Source organism: Oncorhynchus kisutch, linkage group LG7, assembly GCF_002021735.2.
Source record: "Oncorhynchus kisutch isolate 150728-3 linkage group LG7, Okis_V2, whole genome shotgun sequence".
Taxonomy (NCBI): domain Eukaryota; kingdom Metazoa; phylum Chordata; class Actinopteri; order Salmoniformes; family Salmonidae; genus Oncorhynchus; species Oncorhynchus kisutch.
The window spans coordinates 22,895,522-22,916,712 of record NC_034180.2 but is presented as its reverse complement, the minus strand read 5'-3'; the positions used below and the strand labels follow the sequence as shown (position 1 = coordinate 22,916,712).

General features: G+C 43.5%; 1 protein-coding gene across 1 annotated transcript; it reads left to right on the top strand.

Annotated features, from left to right (window-relative positions):
• The first annotated feature begins 821 nt into the window (after positions 1-821).
• Positions 822-20,996, top strand: arid4a (AT-rich interactive domain 4A). Its single transcript, XM_020487725.2, has 24 exons — positions 822-953; positions 1,921-1,968; positions 2,325-2,435; positions 3,671-3,736; positions 4,281-4,371; positions 4,596-4,675; positions 4,796-4,893; positions 5,248-5,380; positions 5,750-5,829; positions 6,032-6,108; positions 6,855-7,045; positions 9,929-10,001; positions 10,523-10,617; positions 11,013-11,110; positions 11,368-11,617; positions 11,901-12,148; positions 13,716-13,880; positions 14,294-14,562; positions 14,846-14,914; positions 15,235-16,623; positions 17,604-17,708; positions 17,843-18,034; positions 18,359-18,505; positions 18,770-20,996. The coding sequence occupies exons 2-24, from the start codon at positions 1,963-1,965 to the stop codon at positions 18,871-18,873; spliced, it is 4,137 nt and encodes a 1,378-aa protein (XP_020343314.1). The 5' UTR covers positions 822-953; positions 1,921-1,962; the 3' UTR covers positions 18,874-20,996.
• Positions 20,997-21,191: the final 195 nt, after the last annotated feature.

The following is a 21,191-nucleotide window of genomic DNA, read 5'->3' as shown; positions in this document are numbered from 1 at the left end:
TACAGTGTCTTGAATCTGATTTAGCTCATCTCATCTGTACATTTGATGAACACATGCCATGCTGTCTCGGATAAATTCATGCTATGGCCTTAGCCAAGTTAGTGAAGTGATTGCAAGTTAGTTAAGTGATTTGACAGCAATCACTTCACTAGCTTTTCTGGTCAGTGCTATCCGGGATCGTTGGGACGTCCATACCCTAACCTTATCCATAACGAAAGACAATACAGTATGTTTAGAAACTCTACCATAAGCCTAACCATTTAAAATGTCAACTTCAATGGGGTAGGGACTTCCCAAAAAAGCCGGATAACGAGGACCGCTTTTACCTGCACATGTTTCCGGTTACGTAAACCAACTTGCCCGCTGACGTCCTACAAACATGTACACGGCGCCATTGCCCTCGACCACAAACAAATCGATCTTGTGTATTTAACTCGTATCGCATTCTATCCCCAGCACACTACTACATAGCTAGTAACTCCTTAGTTCAAATACGAGTCACGGCCAGCACCATCCAACGAGTGTGTAGAAATGGCACGTGTTTTCACATACAGTCCATTTCCATCCTTAGGAGTGACAAGGAAGCTTCCAGCCAGTGTCGAAAATAGGCGGTCCATTGTAAAATATGTCCAACCAGTGAAAGGCTTGGGTAGAGATAGGTAAAGCCAATCATATTTCCATCGTGGGGTTTTCTGGAGGATTAAAAAGCCAAGTATATGAGGACCAATGGCAACTTTTCCCTCAAAGAGACGATTTCATCTCTACCAACCATCAATACAGATTAGTTATGTCCTATAGCATTTGAAGCATGTGTTGACCAATCACATTTCTGCGATTTGACCACGACTGTCATGGCAGCCAATCCGATTTCGAGAAACACAGCTTCGGATCAAGCTTATTCTTCGTGTATTGCTTTGCAACTCTAGCAAGTGGTGAGCAGTCGGGTCGTTGCAGTAAGTATAAAAAAATATGAGCTAATATTCCTCTCAAATGAATTACAAACAGTTCAAGCTATTTAGATCAAGGTGACACCCGTTTTGTTAAATACGGACGACACTTAGCTCAATGTCTCTTTATTTTTGTCTTGCAAGATTAGACCGTAAGAAATTGAATGGCAGTGACCAGTCGGCTTGTTTTTGCAGTGAAGAAATGTATGCGCCTTTTGTGAAACTGTATAATAAATAAATAATTGTTTTCCTGATACTTTTTGTTTTATCGTCGCGAACTACCTGCTTCTCGTTTATCCGAAAGAGAACCACAGTTTGAAATGTTATGCCGGAACTAGCTAGCTGACAAACTCAATGACTAGCAAGACGGTTTAAATCGCCATATCGATAAACTGTTCTTAGCTAGCTAACCTTAGTATGGTGAAGTTAGCTAGGTAGCTAAATTTAGCTCCCGAGTTGAGGGAAATATTCTGTCTTTCCTTATTTTCACAAAGACTGCCGATATTTTTTTATATATTCTGTTTTACTGAAACAACCTTGTTCAAGATGACTGTGTGGCACACATTTTAGAGACAGATGTTCTTTGTAACGTTATTTCAAGCAGTTTGGAATGAACCACCAGCCTGACATGGTGCAGCACGGCGAGCTATGATGGCGACGTGACACACACAGTCAGATTGCGAGGCAAGCGGGAAGAAACACGCATTATTCTTCTTGTCTATGTGCAACGTCCTCTTTTAAAAAAAAGCTTTCGACTAATTATTTGAGGTCTACTTTAACAATCAGCATACAGTGAAAACTAGCTAGCTACACATTTTTGTACATCTGGAGGGAGGGGGCGGCTGCATCGAGCTTGAAAAGAATGCGTTAAGTAGCTAGCTAGTTTGTTAGCTAGTATATTTATTAATTTGTTCCAGTTTATAGCTATTCTGACAAGTCTTTAATAATCTGCTATTACTATATTGTTTTACAGCAATCAAAACCAATCGAGCTGGACTCCCTCAAATAGTCTACGATGAAGGTAAGTCACTTTGCTAACCTCAGTTGAAAACAGGAGTGAAGCCGACGCCTCTTTCACTTAGCTTGCAAAGAGACAGGGTCAACTGTATATGGTTGGCAACAACATGTCAACTTGAATATGTCAGGCATATAAGGTTTCACAATTCATTTAAATGTTCCCACGTTTTAATCTAGGCATCACCACCACCTCTTCCTGAACAAGATATTTAGATGAAAAATGCAACTTCATGTTTATGTGGCATATGATGGGTGTTACAAGTTCATGCTTCATGGACATTTAATTTAATAGTGGGCGAACTGTTTTGTTCCGAAGTAAGTACAATGATGCATGTTATGGCGCATCTGTTTTTCTCACAGGCAGCAAACGAGCCTGCCTATCTGACCGTGGGGACGGAGGTCAGTGCCAAATACAGAGGTGCCTTCTGTGAGGCAAAAATCAAGACTGTTAAACGGATGGTGAAGGTTAAGGTAAGAGCACCACACAACAATGGCTCCACCCCAATGGCAGCCTATTACCTTTTATAGTGCACTACTTCTGACCAGGACCCATAGGGTTGTGGTCAAAAGTAGTGCATTATATAGGTAGTGTGACATTTGGGACAATGACACTGTAATCAAACAAGGTAGTACGTGGAATGGTCCATTATGTCAGCAAATGTTGATGTCCACATATTATAACAATATGTTGTTTATATAGACAAACTGATTGTCCAGTTTCGGGTGACAGTTTTGCTGCAAAAGAACCCCCCCCCTTCTCTCTTATCTAGATATTAGTGTCTGCCAGTGGCATCTTTCAAGTAGAGACTTGTTCTATGAACAGTTTTCCTCAGTTTGTTTTATAAAGCATTAGGCAGTCTGTAACAGCCTACATAGTAGCAGGTACACACTCAAAAAAAGTGAATTTAGTCATGACATAATCATAACACAACAATAAACACAGGCAATACTGGAATGTTTGGATATTCTGCTGTTAATCAGCAGGTAGTTTGTATTCAATTACTAACCTAATCTGTTGGCTTTAACATTTGATAATACACACGAATGTACATTAAATAGGGACTGATAATGCTTGGACATTCGATTAGCCAACTCTTGTTTTGTATGTTTTTGAGCTATGGATAGGACTAGGAATTTAAGTTTTGTATTCAAAACACATTGTGAAAATGTGGAGTTAGTGAACTGGTGAACCTGCTTCTAGTTGATGATGGTTTTTGTTTCAAGACCAGATGATCCCCCACCAATCACCAGGTAGCAACATTGTGACCTGACCTCCTCTTCTTCATTATTCGCCTTTGTCACTTCCATTATGATTGTCACAAGGTCAGAGTTCCCTTGACTGATTGTGTCATGGGGCATGGTAGGTAGCCCCATTGAACTTTTCCACATTAAACGTAGGCCGTCATTTGAAATAAGAATTTGTTCTTAACTGACTTGCTTAGTTAAATAAATAACTGATGTGAACAATGAGGAAACAGTGAGTTTGCAAGTGAATGCACCATTCCCTGGTTATACTATAAGCACAAACTTACTACTGTATCGTAGTCCTCCAGCACTGCCATGTGTAGCCCCTGAATACATGAGTTAATCTAAAGTACATTGGGGACAGGTCAGGAAGGGAAGAGTTTTGTCTGTTACACAACTGAATTATTTCTCCTTGACTGAACTTCTTATCTCATTCATTCTATTTCTTTGTCTCTCCCTAGGTGATGGTCAAAGGAGACACCACCTCGCAAGTTGTTCAAGATGATCAAGTGAAAGGACCATTAAGGGTAAGTTGGAACTAACTGGCACCACCAAACTTGTCACAGGAAGATAAGGAAAATATTAGTTAGGCCCTCAGTGTCCTTTTGGTTCTCAGAATAAATAATCTGTTAATCACATAATTCTAAGATCTGATCTGTCGGATACAACAATGGTGCTGTGCTTGTGACAGTAGTATATAGAACAGGGACAGTTGGGTACATATTGGGTATTGTTGACGTAAAGCTTATGTATATTGCCTAATTGTAATGGTCATGTGACTAATGCTCTGGCCAAGCACACTGATCACCTGTTTTTCAACAATTGTAAGCATCAATGGTTCCCCGACGGTTCAAAATGGCCTCAGTTTTTCTTTTCTGATGTTTTCGAAGTGCTGTGGTTCCCTTTTCATTGTTTGAACATATGTGATAGGCTTTCACTCTGCTCAGGCACGTTGTTCTTTATTTAGGGGAAGTCTCTTAACTTTTGCTGTTTTGAGTTCTTGTTGAAATGGGAGTAAAAGAGCAGAATGTATGAGGTGTCTCAGTCTCATCCCTTTGTTTCCTTTTGCAGGTGGGCTCCACAGTGGAGGTGAAGAGTGCAGAGGGGATCTGCAGTGAGGCAACCATCAACAAACTCACAGACGCCAGTTGGTACACAGTGGGCAAGTACAGCAACAACACCCAAACTAATATACAATGCCTGCTCTTCAGTTAATTAATGGGTGGCTGTATGTCTTTGTTGGTTGCATTTCCCCCTTTTTTTTTCTCTCAACTTGCCTAATGGTTAATAACTATTTGTCTTTATGAAGTCTCATATTTTGGTGTGACTTTTGCAAGGGGTGCAGTTTTAACTTTTGCAAGGGGCGCTGTTTTTCATGTGTTCCAGTGTTTGACGATGGGGATGAGAAGACACTCCGCAGGACGTCACTGTGTCTGAAGGGAGAAAGACATTTTGCTGAGAGCGAGGTAAAGGGACTAGTATTCTGACCTGACTCTTTTCTTAGCCAATTGATTTGCTGGCCTCTGTTATGTTACATGTTAACACATTGATTAAGCCTCCTCCTTTCACCTCTCCCTCACATCTAGACATTGGACCAACTGCCCCTAACCAACCCAGAGCACTTTGGCACCCCCGTCATCGGGAAGAAGGGAAACCGCGGAGGGAGGAGGTCATCTCAGGCTCAGTAAGTTGACCATTCTTTTACTTTTGGCTATAGGGAACCACACCGTTCTTTGCTTTAGATACAGTTTTATGACTTAAGCATTAACTCTTACATTCACCAGTATGATTTTAATCTATAGCAAGCATGCTTCTTTAAATGCTCTGCCTGCATACATTCAGACATGGTCATTTATATACAACAACATAGCACGATATATAGGCCCATATAGGCCTTTGTGATTGATACAGCGTTGAGCTTCTATAGAGCTCTGTAGAAGCTTTTGACTGAGACTAAAGGTTTTGACGGAGACGGATTATAGCTTCTGACCTGTAACGATTCTGTTCTGATGGGGAGTCCTGTTGTTCAACTCCTCAGTGCGGACGATGACAAGGAGTCGTCTTCCAGTGAAGATGACAATGAGGACAGGAGGAGGCTAAACGATGACCTGATGGGTAAAGTGGCCAGTGTTCAGACTGGGACAGAGCGGACATCCTGGTACCTGGCCCTGGTGAGTCACAACCTGCACAGCCCCAGTTACACATGCTGTTTCTTTCTCTGCTCTCGTTCACTTTCTGTCCTGCTCTCTTTCACTTTCTCTCTTACTCTCAATATGTATGGTATAATTAAATGGCCCTTGACCTTAGCAGCCATTGACAAGTTAGAGTTATGCAGATCGGGGAAGTTTCAATCTTTCACATTCAGCTACACTTGTCCTACCTGCTAATTGAGAAGTGTCATGGAGATGTTAGTTCTGTTCATACAACCACCTGAAAAACAACTCCTTGTGAAACTGAAAGCAAAATGGTCAAAAACCCTCCTAGACCTTTGGCACTTGTTGTATGATTGTTCCTAGCTCTTCTTTATTGTTTCTGTCTAGGTGATATCACCCAGCTGCAATGATGACTTGACAGTCAAGAAGGACCAATGTTTAGTCAGATCATTTGCAGACTCCAAATTGTAAGTGTTGTGCATCCTACTTTTACATCATACAGTTTTCAAGAATTCCCAGTTAATTTACCAACATGTCTTGGTATATGTTTGCCCTGCCATGCAATGTAAATACACATGTATAATGTAAATAGCTGTTGAAGTCTTCTCAGAATTGGTACTTAAATTTTTTAAAATCTGAATGCACATTTAGATGTTTGTTGTTTTTCAGTCACACTGTGGCAAGAAAGGAGATCCATGAAGTGAACATGGACAGCATCTCTAAAGCTGAATTCTCACCGAGGAAAGGTAAGGCTGGCTCACCTAGGGAGCTCAACACTTCCAGTAAGTAAAAAAAATGAATGGTATTATGTTCAACTGAATTGAGATGTAATTGACCTGTAGGCCTAACTCTTTCACCAAATTGGTTCGGAGTGGTTTTTCCAAACTCTGGCGCATTTTCCACCCTTAGTTCAGTTCGTTTGGACTGGTGTGAACACTGCGCACTAAACAACTCACCGTGGTTTGCTCAAAAAAGGTGGTCTCAGTCCGATTCCATTCTTACCGTAGTGTGGTTCGCTGCAGGTGAGAACACAGTCCGAACCAAACAGGAAAATAACCAAGGAGTAGTATTGGTTGTTTGACTACGCGCATTTGATAAAATGCATGTAGTACCATTACTTTATCTCTGAAACATTCTGTGAGTAGCAGCGCATTTTGTGATCGTATCCAGGCTATACCGGGGATATAGGCTATTCACATCCCAGTTAGTGGCTATTGTGGCTGTTCCCTCCCGAATGTTGTTGGAAGACCAAAGCGAAAGTAATATGAAGTTTGCGACAAGTTATGCTTCTTGGTAATCATAGATGGATTGAACTTGATTTTCTTCAAGAAACAAATGACTTGCATGAACTCGTGGTTTTGTTTGGACATTTAGCAATGTGAAACCGACTGGACCAGATGGGGGGGAGACGGACGACAACAACAACAATGTAACATAACCTAAGTCTGATTTGAACTATGTGTGAAAGTACCCTTTTTCTGGCTACTCTCAGGGTTGGATGGGGCAGTGCATTTCCTCAAGACCAAGGTAGTTCCTGACAGTTGGAAGATGGACATGAGTGAGATTTTAGAATCCTCCGGCAGTGACGAGGAGGACACAGAAGGAAAGGAGAGTGACGACGACGATGATGAGGAGGAGGAGGAAGAGAAGGAGGAGGAGGAGAAGGAAGATGCCAATGATGAGGTAAGAAGAACACTGTTTTAGTCTGGAGGGATATTTTAAGACTACACGTAAGTCACTTTCCTTTTAGATGCAGATTAGGCCAGAGCCTTTATATATTCATAAATGAAGTCTTTCTATCAGTTTTGACAAGGCAGTAGCTTATCCAGTGTTGACTGTTTACTGATCTGTGTTATACTCTACTAACAATGACCACTACAACCTGCTTGAATAGCTACAAATTTATGGAGAGGGAAAGGAATTTATCCCTCTCTTTGCTGCATATTCATTTTGTCGTGATAAGCTTTATCTGAGGGCCGGCTATCAGTAAAGTAAACCCAGCTGTGTATTGTAGTGACCTCACCTGCTTTGAGAATGAAGTTGGCTTGGCACCATGCATTCATTGCATTCCCTTTCTGACATCTTGTGGCTACTGAGCCACCTTGATTGAGCCAGACTCCCAATAGACCCTGGGTGTGTCCCAAATGGCACCCTATTCCCTCTTAGTGTACTACTTTTGACCAGGGCCCATAGGGAATAGGGTGCCATTTGGGACTTAGTCCCAGTGTGTGGGAAAGCCCCTTCCTCCGGAACAACAATGGTTCTTTCTGCTCCCAGAGTTTGGGACAAATGGCCATTCGTGTGGTTTCAGACACTGTTCCCATAGCAACTGGCAGCTACTTCCTATCGTTTTAGAGAGGGACTGTGGGGATTGGCTGAGGGCCAGTGGAGGCTCCTGACTCGAGTTCTTTCTACCTCTGCTGCTTGTCATAAAGGCTTTGCTTCTCATGAGTGAAATTGGTTCACTTCACTGTGTATTTGCTTGTGTCTGGGGCACTTTGTCAGTCAAGGTATAATTCACACATTACATATCACAGCCTACATAGATTACAATGGCATGTTGATTTTCCTTTCTAGTTCCTCCATTTTAGACTTCAGTGTACTGTGACCGTATCTGTTTAGTAATATATGTACAGTGCATTCAGGAAAGTATTCAGACCTCGACTTTTTCCACATTTTGTATGGACTATATTTTTTTCCCCTCATCAATCTACACACGATACCCCATAATGACAAAGCAAAAACTGATTTTTAGAAATTAAAAAAACGAAAATATCACATTTAGATAAGTATTCAGACCCTTTACTCAGTACTTTGTTGAAACACCTTTGGCAGCGATTACAGCCTCGAGTCTTCTTGGGTATGACACCGATGTGCCAAGCTTGTAGCATTTGGGCAGTTTCTCCTATTCTTCTCTGCAGATCCTCTTAAGCTCTGTCAGGTTGGATGGGGAGCATCGCTACACAGCTATTTTCAGGTCTCTCCAGAGATGTTCGATCGGGTTCAAGTCCGGGCTCTGGCTGGGCCACTCTAGGACATTGAGACTTGTCCTGAAACCACTCCTGCGTTGTCTTGGCTGTGTGATTAGGGCCGTTGTCCTGTTGGAAGGTGAACATTCGGCCCAGTCTGATAACCTACTCCAGATTGCTCAGGACTTCATCAAGGATCTCTTTGTACTTTGCTCCGTTCATCTTTGCCTCGATCCTGACAAGTCTCCTAGATCCTGCCGCTGAAAACCATCCCCACAGCATGCTGCCACCCCCATGCTTCACCTGTGCCATGTTACCTCTAGATGTGACGCTTGGCATTCAGGCCAAAGAGTTCAATGTTGGTTTCATCAGACCAGAGAATCTTGTTTCTCGTGGTCAGATTCCTTAGGTGCCTTTTGGCAAACTCCAAGTGGACTGTCCATGTGCCTTATACTGAGGAGTGGATTCTGTCTGGCCACTCTAACATAAAGGCCTGATTGGTGGAGTGCTGCAGAGATGGTTGTCCTTCTGGAAGGTTCTCCCATCTCCACAGACAAACTCTGGAGCTCTGTCATTGACCATCGGGTTCTTGGTCACATACCCGACCACGGCTCTTCTCCCACAATTGCTCAGTTTGGAGGGGCGGCCAGCTATAGGAAGAGTCTTGGTGGTTCCAAACTTCTTCCATTTATGAATGATGGAAGCCACTGTTTTCGGGAACCTTCAATGCTGCAGAAATATTTTGGTACCCTTCCCTAGATCTGAGCCTTGACACAATCCTGTCTTGTGTTCTACGGACAATTCTTTCGATCTCATGGCTTGGATTTTGCAAAAATTTAGAAAAAAAACAGTTTTCGCTTTGTAATTATGGGGTATTGTGTGTAGATTTCTTAGGACTTTTGAATATATATATTTTTCATTTAAGATTAAGTCTGTAACGTAACAAAATGTGGAGAGAGTCCAGGGGTCTGAATACTTTATGAAGGGACTGTACATAGGGAGCCATATCTATGGTCCTGGATGCTGTGAATAGGTAGCACACCATACAATATGATTCATCGGAAGTTATGATGACATGTTTCTCTTGGCTATCGGATTACCCATTTAAGTGAGTGAGTGTTAAATATATTTAACCATTAAATCTGTCCTTGAATTTAACCCACACTAAGTTGTTTTGCCCAAGTGACTTTGCTTGACAAATAACAGAATATGCAACGACTTCAGAGGCGAAGCATGAGCTCAAAATAATCTCAGCAGACTGACTACTGGCCTTGGCATGCATGAAATCTTCCTCTGCTGTAGTAGCATTGCTACTGCTACGGGAATGTATTAGTTATGTCAAGACTGGCTGCTTGCATGTCACCTTGTGTACTCTGCTAGACTAGTCAGTAGAGATTCTGACAATGGTTTTTGTCTTTATCATAAAAATATATTTTTTTAACCTTTTTACCAGGTTAGTTTCGTTGATATTTTGACTCAAGTGTGTTTTTGTCGAGACCGTGTCAAATTAGCAGCACACTCAATGAAGGATAATGGCTAAGTAATTGTCAGTTCATGTCTAATTTGCCTATATAACCAAGGTGTATGTTTCCTGCAGCCTGAGGATGAGGCGGACCCAGAGGAGAGGGATCACTTCCTGCAGCAGCTGTATAAGTTCATGGAGGATCGAGGTGAGCCTTCAGCCCTGTCCCATTTATCTTCCAGCCTGTCTACATCCCAAATTGCATCCTATTCTCTATATAGTGCCCTACTTTTGACCAGGGACTATATAGGGAATAGGGTACCATTTTGGGATGCAACCCTGACTTGTGCATTACCTCACTCACTAATCCACAAGAGTTTGAAACCATTGGATTGATGTAAGAAATATGGTGGACACTCTCCACACCAATCCAGTGCTTTTACATCCTTGAGAGAGTGAATAAGTGCACACGTCAGGGAGAATGGGAAATAATTGGCGAACTTTCATATGACTTACTGCACGCACACACTACCTGGCCTGGCTCTGAATTCCCCATCCATCTTTCATTTGATTTCTCTGTAGGTCTTTGTAACCCAATACATTCTAATCACTCATTCAACGACAACCCATGAAATAAAAAGGATCCTCCTGTGATTTTTCAATGCCCTAAAATGGGCTACTTTTCCTCTGTGTAACGTCACTCTGCTCTTCTCATCCTTTCCTCCTCAGGGACGCCAATTAACAAGCCTCCTGTGCTCGGCTACAAGGATCTGAACCTCTTCAAGCTCTTCAGGCTAGTCTACCACCAGGGGGGCTGTGACAAAGTGAGTGCATCATCTCTACAGCTTGCTCTCCCTCCCTCTTCTGAGTCCTCTTCACTGCAGCGGCAGGCAGACTGTCTGGTCTCGTCGTCTAATGTGAACAACCTGTTCTCTCCAGCTTTGCCTTGCATCTCCTGCACCTCTGTAAGCAAAATTGCAGCGTGTAGCTTTTTAGTGGACTGTCAAGGTCAAGGGGTGTCTGTCTGGCTGGTGTTTTGCACGTCGGCTGCTATGAGGGCAAAGAAAACAGACCTGCAAAAACGACTTAACAATTTGGACTCGCTCGACCAAGTGATGTTGGTAGCGTTTTGTCTCAGTACCTCTCTTTCTTTTGTTGAATATATTTTTGAAATAGAGTAGCCTACATGAATGGTTATTGTGATGGTGTTTTTTTGCAGATTGAAAGTGGATCTGTGTGGAAACAAATCTACATAGACCTTGGCATTCCCGTCCTAAACTCTGCTGCCTCCTACAATGTGAAGACTGCCTATAGAAAGTAGGTGTTTGATCACTTCACTCAGACTTACAAATTCTCTTTACCAGATGGTTTTCTTTTGAAGCTGTTGAGTCATTTTCTGTGCTTCAAACTGTATTTTAGGCCAGATTACTGTAAAGCACTTGTGAAATATGTTGCTGTAAAAAAGTATTTATAAATAGATTTGATTGATTTCTGTTTTTATGCACCAAGATTCTTTCTAAGTGTTGTGAGTGATGTCTACTGTGCTTGAGGGAGTGCTAATACATTGTGTGTAGGTACCTGTATGGCTTCGAGGAGTACTGTCGCTCAGCCTGCATCGTCTTCAGGACCATCCACCACAGCGAGGATCCGCCAGCTTCCCAGTCCCAGACAGAAGAGAAGGCCGCCCAAATCCCTGAGGTGAAGGAGTGCCAGGGCCCAACACCATCCGTCAAAACTGAGTCTGCTGCGGCCATGGAGGACAAGCCTGCCCAGGAGGAGGCAGAGTCGGGGAGCGAGAGCGACAAAGATGTCTCTTCTCCCAGGGTTAGTAAGAGTTGTTTTTTTTGTCGTAATTTGTACATGACACTGAAGACAATTCAATTTTGGACTCTGTTAGATTGAAATCCTGTTCAGTTTCATGGTCAGTCAGTGTGACCAGGGTAGGTTCTCTTTCATTGAGATGGCTTTCTACTGTTCCTTTCCTCGGATCTTCTTTCAATGCGTTTTGAGAAGGAGCCCCGGAGGGAGGATGCGAAGAATAGAGGAAATACAGCCTAGGGTTCCTCCTCTACAGACACTAATCACTTTACTTTCTTCTTTATCTCAGGGGAGGAGACGGTGCACTGTGACCCCGGTCAAAGCTGAGGTGAAGGAGCCCTCAAAGCTGGAGAAGATCAAAGAGAAGGAGGAGCAGAGTGGTGTGGGGGAGACCAGCGGAGAGGAGACTGGAGGTCCGAGAGACGGCAGCAGGTCAGATGGAGGGGCCACCCCGGGGAACAGACGCAGCCGACGCCTGGAGGAGTCTGAGGAGGAGTTGGAGGATGAGGAAGACAGCGAGAGGAGAGTCGGAGAAAGGTACAGTTGAATGTTAATGAACTATCAGTGTAAAATAAATGGTGATAGAATTCATGGAATGTTTAAGATTATGTAATAATTAAATGTCACCTCAGGGCATCAAGTCTATTAGATGCCAAATGTTCATCTTCTCATGTTCCTCTATTTTGTACTTGTCAGGATGTGGCCATTGAACTGACCTAGAATGTCATGAATTGTGTAACACACAAACAGGAGGAATGTGATTACAATCAGTGTGGTTTCACATACTTGCTGAAGTCTTGTGATGTCATGTTTCAGGGTTGGTTTCCTATTGGATGGCAGTGCTGCAGATGTTTTGTTGCAGTAACGTGCAGAGCTAATGGTCATATTTATTAGGAAGCAAACTGACCGAAATGTGGAGGGATTATCTGAACTTGTCCAATAAGAAACTCACATCTTTGTTGCAAAACGGTTTGCTACTGTGTGAACTAATGAATATGACCCATTTCTATCGTGAAATTGGAGTAGTGCTTGTAGTACTGACTGAAGAGCTTCTTCACTGAGTTTGAGGGCCTTGTTCGGATGGCTCTACAGTGAGCCCAAGGGTATTTTTTTAGGACTCTTTGTTAGATCACGGAAAGGGGGTCTGTAGAAAACCCTTAAAGTGGCAATGTGTAACTTTCTGGGGGACCTGACCAATTTCACATAGATCTATAACTCACATTTCTATCATTCTACTTGAAAGCAAGTCTAAGAAGCGGTAGACCTGTTCTATGTGTGCTATTTCTATGCTTCGTGTTCATCAATCTTTTTTTAATTTTTTTTATAATTTATTAATTTTTTTATAATGTTAATTATTTCACTAGGCTACCTTTATTTAATATTGTGTTTAGCTTAACACTAGATGGTTTACTTTTATTTTGGCATTGAAACGAGGCTACACAGGCGAGGGGGGGGAGAAAAAACCTTACCCAAATGTATAGCCCCATTGGAAAATATAAATTGACTGTTTGAAAAGGTGAAGGGGAAAAAAATATTTTAATTTTAATTAAAATCTGAATCACATATTTATTTTGCGTACCCCCGATGGCATTGTGTGTACATACCCCAGTTTGGGAATACCTGCTCTACACTATACTAGCTTATTTTGTCACAAACTGAAATTAGGTGAACTAAGAGTTTTAGCAACCAGGAAATGGCGGCGCAATTTCTGCATACGCCAAGCTACTTAGTTGCACTATCAGGGTAAAGCAATGTGTTCTACTCCTTTCCATCAGAACCCTGGGCTTTTGCATCTTTGTGGACAGAGGTCAGCTCAGCTGCTCCATTTATGTTGAACAAACTTTGAAGTAGGTGTGCATTCATTAGTGCACGTTGTAGAAAACTGTAGCAGAATGTTATGTAGCTGAAAACCTTTTGCAACAAAGTTTCAAAAGTTCAGTTTAATCCCTCCCAGTTTGGTTCCTAGTTAATAGACCACAGTATTGGCAGTGTTTTAATAACCTGCTTTTGGATGTTAGATAGCTTTATTTTTGTGACTGTGCACCGTAAGATTTGAAGGCTCTCAGGGACAGCCTTTAACCGTGTGTGTGTGTGGGGGGGACAGGGGTGAGGACGAAGACTCTGAAGACTCCGTAACAGGGACTAAGGTGAAGGTAAAGTACGGTCGAGGGAAGACCCAAAAGATCTACGAGGCCAACATCAAGAAGGCAGAGAACGATGATGGAGGAGATGTCCTCTACCTAGTTCACTACTACGGCTGGAACGTCAGGTAACCCACGGACACATACCTCCATTTTCACCCACCTGAAAGAGTTGATAGGGATTTTATGATTCGCTGTCTTGATCACGGCAGTATTTTCAGTATTACTTTTCCACCTTTATCTGTTTTTGAAGTGACTGACTTTCAATGTAATATTTTGCTAGTATGTTTATTGTATGTGGTTAGAGCGTTGGACTAGTAACCGGAAGGTTGCAAGTTCAAACCTCCGAGCTGACAAGGTACAAATCTGTCATTCTGCCCCTGAACAGGCAGTTAACCCACTGTTCCTAGGCCGTCATTGAAAATAAGAATTTGTTCTTAACTGACTTGCCTAGTAAAATAAAGGTAAAATAAAAAAATGTGTATAATCTGAGAGATGAGTGGGTCTAGCCAGAGGGTTAATGGCTTAATTTCCCCTCTAGGTATGATGAGTGGGTCAAAGCAGACCGGATAATCTGGCCTGTCGACAAGGGCGGAACAAAAAAGAAACAGAAAAAGAAAGTGAAGAATAAAGAGGAAGGCGAGAAGGAGGATGACAAGCAGGGGAAGCTGTGTGGCTTGAAGCGAGGTCGCCCTCTTCTTAGAACCACCTCCGCCAGCGCCAACCGCAGCGTCTCCAAGACCCCCAGCAGTGAGGGGCGCTCCAGCAGCAAGAGCAAATCTGATGTATTAGCCCTGCCCAACGGAGAGGGTAAGAGACCCGACACCTGTACTTAGGTACCAGCATGTAACATGACACCATGCATGGGTGCATCTTGAACCTTGGCTTCCTTTTCTCCTCCTCACTTTAATCTGCACCGATCATCAGTATTATGGAGAGGGTAAGACCGTGGGGCTCGTTCAGCAGGCTGCAATCTTATACAATGTTCAGACCGAAATGTATTATTATATAGAACTGATATCGTTGTCTGTCATGTAGAATAGTGAATCATGACCACTCTATTGATTTGATTTCTGTCGGTCTGTGTAAACAGGTACCCCTCGCCGACGCACAAGAACAACCTCTGGGATGTATGACTCGGACAGGGATTCTACCTCCAATGGTAGGTCAACATGCCTCTAGATGCAGTATAGTCACTAGTTTAATTAGGATAACTATGATAGTCCACATCTAAGAATGATTAGAGGGCGTTTCTGGCCATGTGAGGCTGGTTTTACCAGACACCGATTAAACTTAGTCCTGGACTATGGAAGCCCTTTTCAGTGGAGATTGATTTTGAGTCCAGGACTACAATTAATCTGTCTGGGGAAACTGCAGAACAACCTTGGTGTTTGGGAAGTAATTGTTATTTTAAGGGTTGAAGCCTGGGCTTTTGATGGATGCAAGCTAACCCTTGATGACCCCCCTCTCTACTTCTGGTAGAAGAATCGGGGAACTCGTCAGAGGACAGTGAGTCAGAGGATTCTCCTGAGAAGAAGCCTGCATGGGCGGAGAGGACGGACCCCGCCACGGCCCGTAAGCAGGAGGAGGAGGAGGACCGGAGGGTAGAGAGAGGAAGAGCAGAGGCAGCAGCCGCCGCTGCAGCCCAGGTCGCAGCCCAGGACCAGCCCCCCAGCAGCCCTCAGGAGAAGGAGCAGCAGGAGGACACGCTCCCTGAGAGGAGGGAGCCGGAGAAGGCTGAGGAGCAGCCCCAGGTGCCCCCCATGACTCCTGAACCCGACAGAACTAAGGAGGAGGACCCCCCTACCCCGAAATCCCCCAGGTCTAAAGCAGCACGTAGAAGTAACGTTCGCGAGCCAGAGAGGAACCCCAACAACGACACTGGCTCTGAAACGCCCACCAAAACCACCATCACCACTCCCAACAACACTGAGACCGAGTCGTCTCCCTGCCCGCGCACCCTGAACAGGCAGGATGAGCCCATGGTGGTCCTTCATTGTCTCTCAGCTGAGCACATTCCCAGCATCCCCGACCTTCCCACCATGGACTCTGACACAGACTCAGCCACGGAGGAGGAGATCTGCAGGGAGGAGCGAGGTGTGGCCAAGCGTAAAGCCACTGAGCAGAGGACGCCGGACAAGAAGGTGCGTCTGGACAGGATGGAAGAGACGACCAAGATGGCGTCGCCAGCCAGGCGGCCCGCTGACTCGCCAGCCAGGCGGCCCGCTGACTCGCCAGCCAGGCGGCCCGCTGACTCGCCAGCCAGGCGGCCCGCTGACTCGCCAGAGTGGAGGCTGGAGGCGGGGGGACAGAGAGGCGAGGAGCGCCTGACGCCAGCAAAGGGCAAAACAGAGATGCCTGCCCTCACTCCGGAGGTGCAGTGTCAAGGTCTAGGAGAGGGAGGTGGAGCAGGAGGTCGACCCAGGTCGGAGCAGCTAGCCTCGGGGGTCGAGGAGGAGGTGATGCCCCAGATCGGCCCTGAGGCCCTGGTCTGTCACGAGGTGGATCTGGACGACCTGGATGAGAAGGACAAGACCTTAGCAGAAGACCTCCTAATGATGATGAGTCAAGGGAAGGTCCATGCTCCCCCTCTGTCCAATGCCTCCTCCCACCAGACCCACAACAACCCTCCTCTGTCCTCGGGGGGCGCTGCTCCTCCACGGGTCTTCTCCCCCACCTCTGCCCCCAGCCCTGATGAGTCTCACAGCACCAAGAGTGAGAGCGACGTCCCCATCGAGGTGGACAGTGTAGCCGGGGAGTCTCAGGAGGGGCTTGGTGATAACGAGTCGGCCAACTCAAACTGTTTTGAAGCTAGCACCAGCTCCAGCAACTCCAGCATGTCACTACAGGAGAGGGACACCAAGGACAGAGGTGGGTCACACACAGAATGGCATATAATAGGCTATCTTAGGGATGTGACAAAGGGCACATTTTTCTTAACATTGAAATTGCCTTAATTTTTTATATTTTTCATAATTGCAGAATATTGTCCTTTTGCGTATGGTCACAATGAAGTTCTATCTTCCTCAGTCATAGGCTGAATCTCAAACCCAACACTTGACTCCTAAGCCCTTTTATTGAGTGGCCACTTACAGTTGTTTGATAGCGACCACTCGAGTCTGCAATGAGCATTGAGACGATGCGCACTCAACGTCCAAACTGCCGCTTACCAATATCCCAAAAAATCAATTTGCGGGCGTTGTCCTTCGACTGTCTTGTGCATGACTCACTTGCTGTGAAACTGAGGCAGACAGACGCATATACTGATAGACAGTGAGAAAGTTGTAAAAAATAATAATAATTACATCTATTCCTGCACGAAATGTGCAATTTATATCTGTCGCCAGTGATTTCATCAGCTGATTTAGGTTATATGTGAGACTCATCACTGACAGAGGGATGGAATTTTGGCTAGATAACTATGGCTGTTGGGCACTGCACTGACAAACGGCGTGTAGTTATGATAGTTTGACAGCTTGCTGATGAAGTTGTAGACATGCTCCCAGCAGTCAGTCCATACTTCAGCATGCTTCCAAAGCACAGCCAGGCCGCAGTAGCCTTGGTACTGTACTGACTTGGGGCAGAGCAGGCTGTTTCGCTGCTGTCACAACTCGCTTGCATTTCTCTGCCATTTTTCCAACATGGAGACGATGACTTACGGCGTCCTTTATATCTGTGGCAAATAATTTGATGTATGCATATCTCCTAACGTTACAGCATTGTTGTGTTTAGGTATTTGTAAAATAAAAAAAACATTTAAGATAGACCTGTTAATGGTAATTTTGTGAGAAATCCACAGTGATTTGGTCCTCTGAAATAAAAATTCACAATATTCTCCCTTTCACGATCAGGTCAGAAAAGGTTGATGGACTGCCATATGAGTTCTTCTGCAAAGAAGCAGAAGCGAAACCAGAAACGGCCAAGCACAACATCCAAAATTGATAAGAACGGAGCAGGTAAGTTTCATTGTTCAATTCCATTAATGGCAGGTTGTCAACTCACCCCCAAAAAACGTGTCTGTTTGAATCCTTCTTGGCAGTAATGTGATTTGTGGATTCAAATAAAGTATTTAAAATGTGTGTGACCACAGGGCACAGCAGTGACAGTGAGGACCTGGCTGTCATGGACACCTCTAGTAAGCTGACTCCAGTGAAACACTCCATGTCTAAAGGAACCCAAAAGCTGGTCTCTCCCAACAGTAAGGAGCTAGAGAAATATAAGCACAAAGACAAGCAGTCCTCCTTCCCCTCTCCTCGCACGTACAAGTGGACCTTCCAGCTCAGTAAGTTGAACTAACCACTTATCCCTAATCAGCTTATCACACTGATCTCAGGTGTTGAGGATGAGGACTAACAACAGGGGCCGGTTTCCCAGACAGACTAAGCCTAGTGGTGGACTAAAAAAAACTATTATGGCTAGGCTTAATCTGTGTCTGGGAAACTGGCCCTGGGAGTTTGGATTTTAGCCTTAATTTTGTGAATATTCTTAAATGTAATATTGTATTCAGTGTTCTAAATGAAATGGTTTTGAAAGCTGAATGGTCAAAGTGTGTGTTTTTATTTGTTCTGACCTTTTACAATAAGAACTTTTGTGCGTCTCTGAGCAGATGAACTGGACAGCATGACAAGTGCTGAGAGGATATCCTTCTTACAAGACAAACTACAGGATATAAGGAAGTATTACATGTCACTCAAGTCTGAAGTAGCCTCCATAGACAGGAGGCGGAAGAGGTTAAAGAAGAAGGAAAGAGAAGGTAGGATGGCTTTTCCTCCGTTCCTCTGTCATGTTCCAGAGCAAACTGCTTGAATAGCTTTGTATTGTAATGCTTTACTTGGAATATTTCCTTAATCTGTTTTTGGCACACATACAGCTGTCGAACGTAGTCTCCCTCTCCTACTATTGTCTATAGCTTTCATTGTAATGTTTTGCTTTGTTTCCATGGTCTCTTTGCTTACAATACTTTGTAGAGTATGAAAGACGGATACAGCTGTCTAACCTGGTCTCTCCTCCCTCCCAGTGTCCCACACCACAGCGTCAACGTCATCCGGCTCGTCAGACACTGGGATGAGCCCCTCCTCTGCCTCTCCCACTCAGAACACTGTGGCTGTCGAGTGTAGGTGATGACACGCCTCCTCCCCCATGGCGACCACCTTGCCCATCTCTGCCTGCCAGCCCAGCATCCCGCTGCCTCCCTGGAGACACAGGGTACATCTGAAATGGCACCCTATTCCCTATATAGGGAATATCTTTTGGCCAGAAGCCCATGTCAAATGACCAGAGACCCTGGTCAAAAGTAGTCTACTATATATGGCATAGGGGTGGCATTTGGGACGCACTCACGTACTGACACATGGGAGGAAGCGGCCTAAAGCACTCGACTGCCCCCCTCAGTCTCCTTTCACCCCTTTATCCTTTCTACCGTATCCCGTCCACCACTCTCACGTCCTGCCTCGTAGTCATTTTAGTCCACCTATCGCAGTCGTCAGGAAACGGATTCCATGTGAGTTGAATGTAAAGAAAACTACAAACCCAAGATACTCCTAGCCAAACCCCGTCAGACTCTCCATCCTTGAACAGACCATGGCACTTTTCTCCTCCCGCTCTGTCAGAACCACAGAAACATATAACCTCCTCTGGTTCCCCAAACGGGACCAATCTGGATGCAGTAATGAATCAATGATGTCCCAGACAGAACCAGACAAATGCAATGTATGTAACCTACAATGTAAAGGGTTCCTACCTATGTTAATAATGGTCACTTAACCAGCTGGACATGGTTTGCAAGAAGGTAAATTATGTTCGCTTGCACCATCAGAACTGCCAAAGTACTAGTGTTACAGCAGAGTGCCCTATTTTGGAAAATTTTGAAATTCAATTGTGAAAGGGAATGTAGTTTACTGAAAACTGCAGCTGTTGTCTTCCACTATTGGAGTGTCAGCACAGATTAATTATGCAAACTATTTTTTAGTTCTTTTTAAGAAAAGGAATTTAAAAAAGAAAAGGTTTACAGTGGAACAAGAGAATGATTTCAGTGGACTCATTTCCTTTGCGAGTGTATTTTGCCGTTTTATATGTAATTGCAGAGTTTTTATTTTAGTATGGAAAATTTCAAAACTATATATCACAGCAGTGAAGTTATTTAATGAAAGATTTCTCGAACTGAAATTGTGTAAAATAGTCATGGTTTGCTTTGTTAAATATATTTATTCTGTTAGTGGAGACTTTTGTATTTTTTACAATATAGAGACATGAACCTTCCACAGTTTGGACAATGGGAAAGTATATTGAAATAATGTAATGTGCTCATCTAAAAGCAGACTTTGTGTTTCAATTGGGGAGCTACTATGCAGTAGATACACTGTGTACAAAACATTAGGAACACCTTCCTAATGTTGAGTTGCACCCCCCTTTGCCCGGGAAACTGTTGAGCGTGAAAAACCCAGCAGCATTGCAGTTCTTGACACACACTATCATACCCCGTTCAAAGGCACTTAACTATTTTTGTCTTGCCCATTCACCCTCAATGGCACACATACACAATCCATGTCTCTATTTTAAGGCTTAAAATTCCTTATTTATAAACCTCTCAATTGAAGTGATATCAATAAGGGATCATAGACTGACCAGATGAACGCTATCATGGAAAGAGCAGGTGTTCCTAATGTTTTGTACACAGAGTTTGTTTTCCCCCATTTCCAATAGAGCCCACTACTTTCCCTAGATGTTTTTTTGGGAACACCATCATTTGATGGCCTTCACTTTTTCACTTTGTTTCTTGGTACTTGTATTTGATTTAAAACATCTTATTTTCAACATGAGTTCTGACCAATTAAAAGTTGCATAAGAAGCATGTATGTTAAGCCCAGGAGTTTCCTATGATTTGTTTCTTTTGTACATATTGTCCAAAACCATGTATTTGAAAAATACATTTTACAAACTGTAAAGGATGATTTATTATTTTTAACCTCATCTTTGTACCAGTATATTAAAACCTTTATTTTTCTGTCAAGTTGGTAGAAACGTTAGCACACAGTGTATATATTGAACCCCGTAGAAGAGAATGGAAGCATTCAGAACATTTTAAAATGTTTGTTTGACTTGATTTCATTGTGAAAAAATGTACTTCTTAAAATCGAAGTTGATCTAGGGATTCCTAGATGAAGGTATTACGATTCCCTGAGCAAAGCCATTGTATCTTTGTAAAATAAGCAGAGCTCTCCATTTCTAATAAAAGTTAAATATTTCCCTTGTGCAATACTGGTCATTGACGAGAGACAAATCTGTCTCCAGTGATTGTCCTGCAGCCACCTCTGCTAAACTCTTACTGTTATTTTTTTAACATTTTCTGGAGAAATATCTGTACGTAAACACAGATGAGCAGTACTCATCTTGTTTTACCTGAGATGCATTTACAGTCAGTCTGTTGACCAATCACATCT

What these genes read in the sequence shown, in the direction of transcription:
- arid4a (XM_020487725.2), top strand. An exon ending in AGGAGGTCATCTCAGGCTCA is followed by an intron (nt 4,894 to 5,247) that starts GTAAGTTGACCA and finishes TCAACTCCTCAG; the next exon opens with TGCGGACGATGACAAGGAGT. An exon ending in CAAGTGGACCTTCCAGCTCA is followed by an intron (nt 18,035 to 18,358) that starts GTAAGTTGAACT and finishes GTCTCTGAGCAG; the next exon opens with ATGAACTGGACAGCATGACA.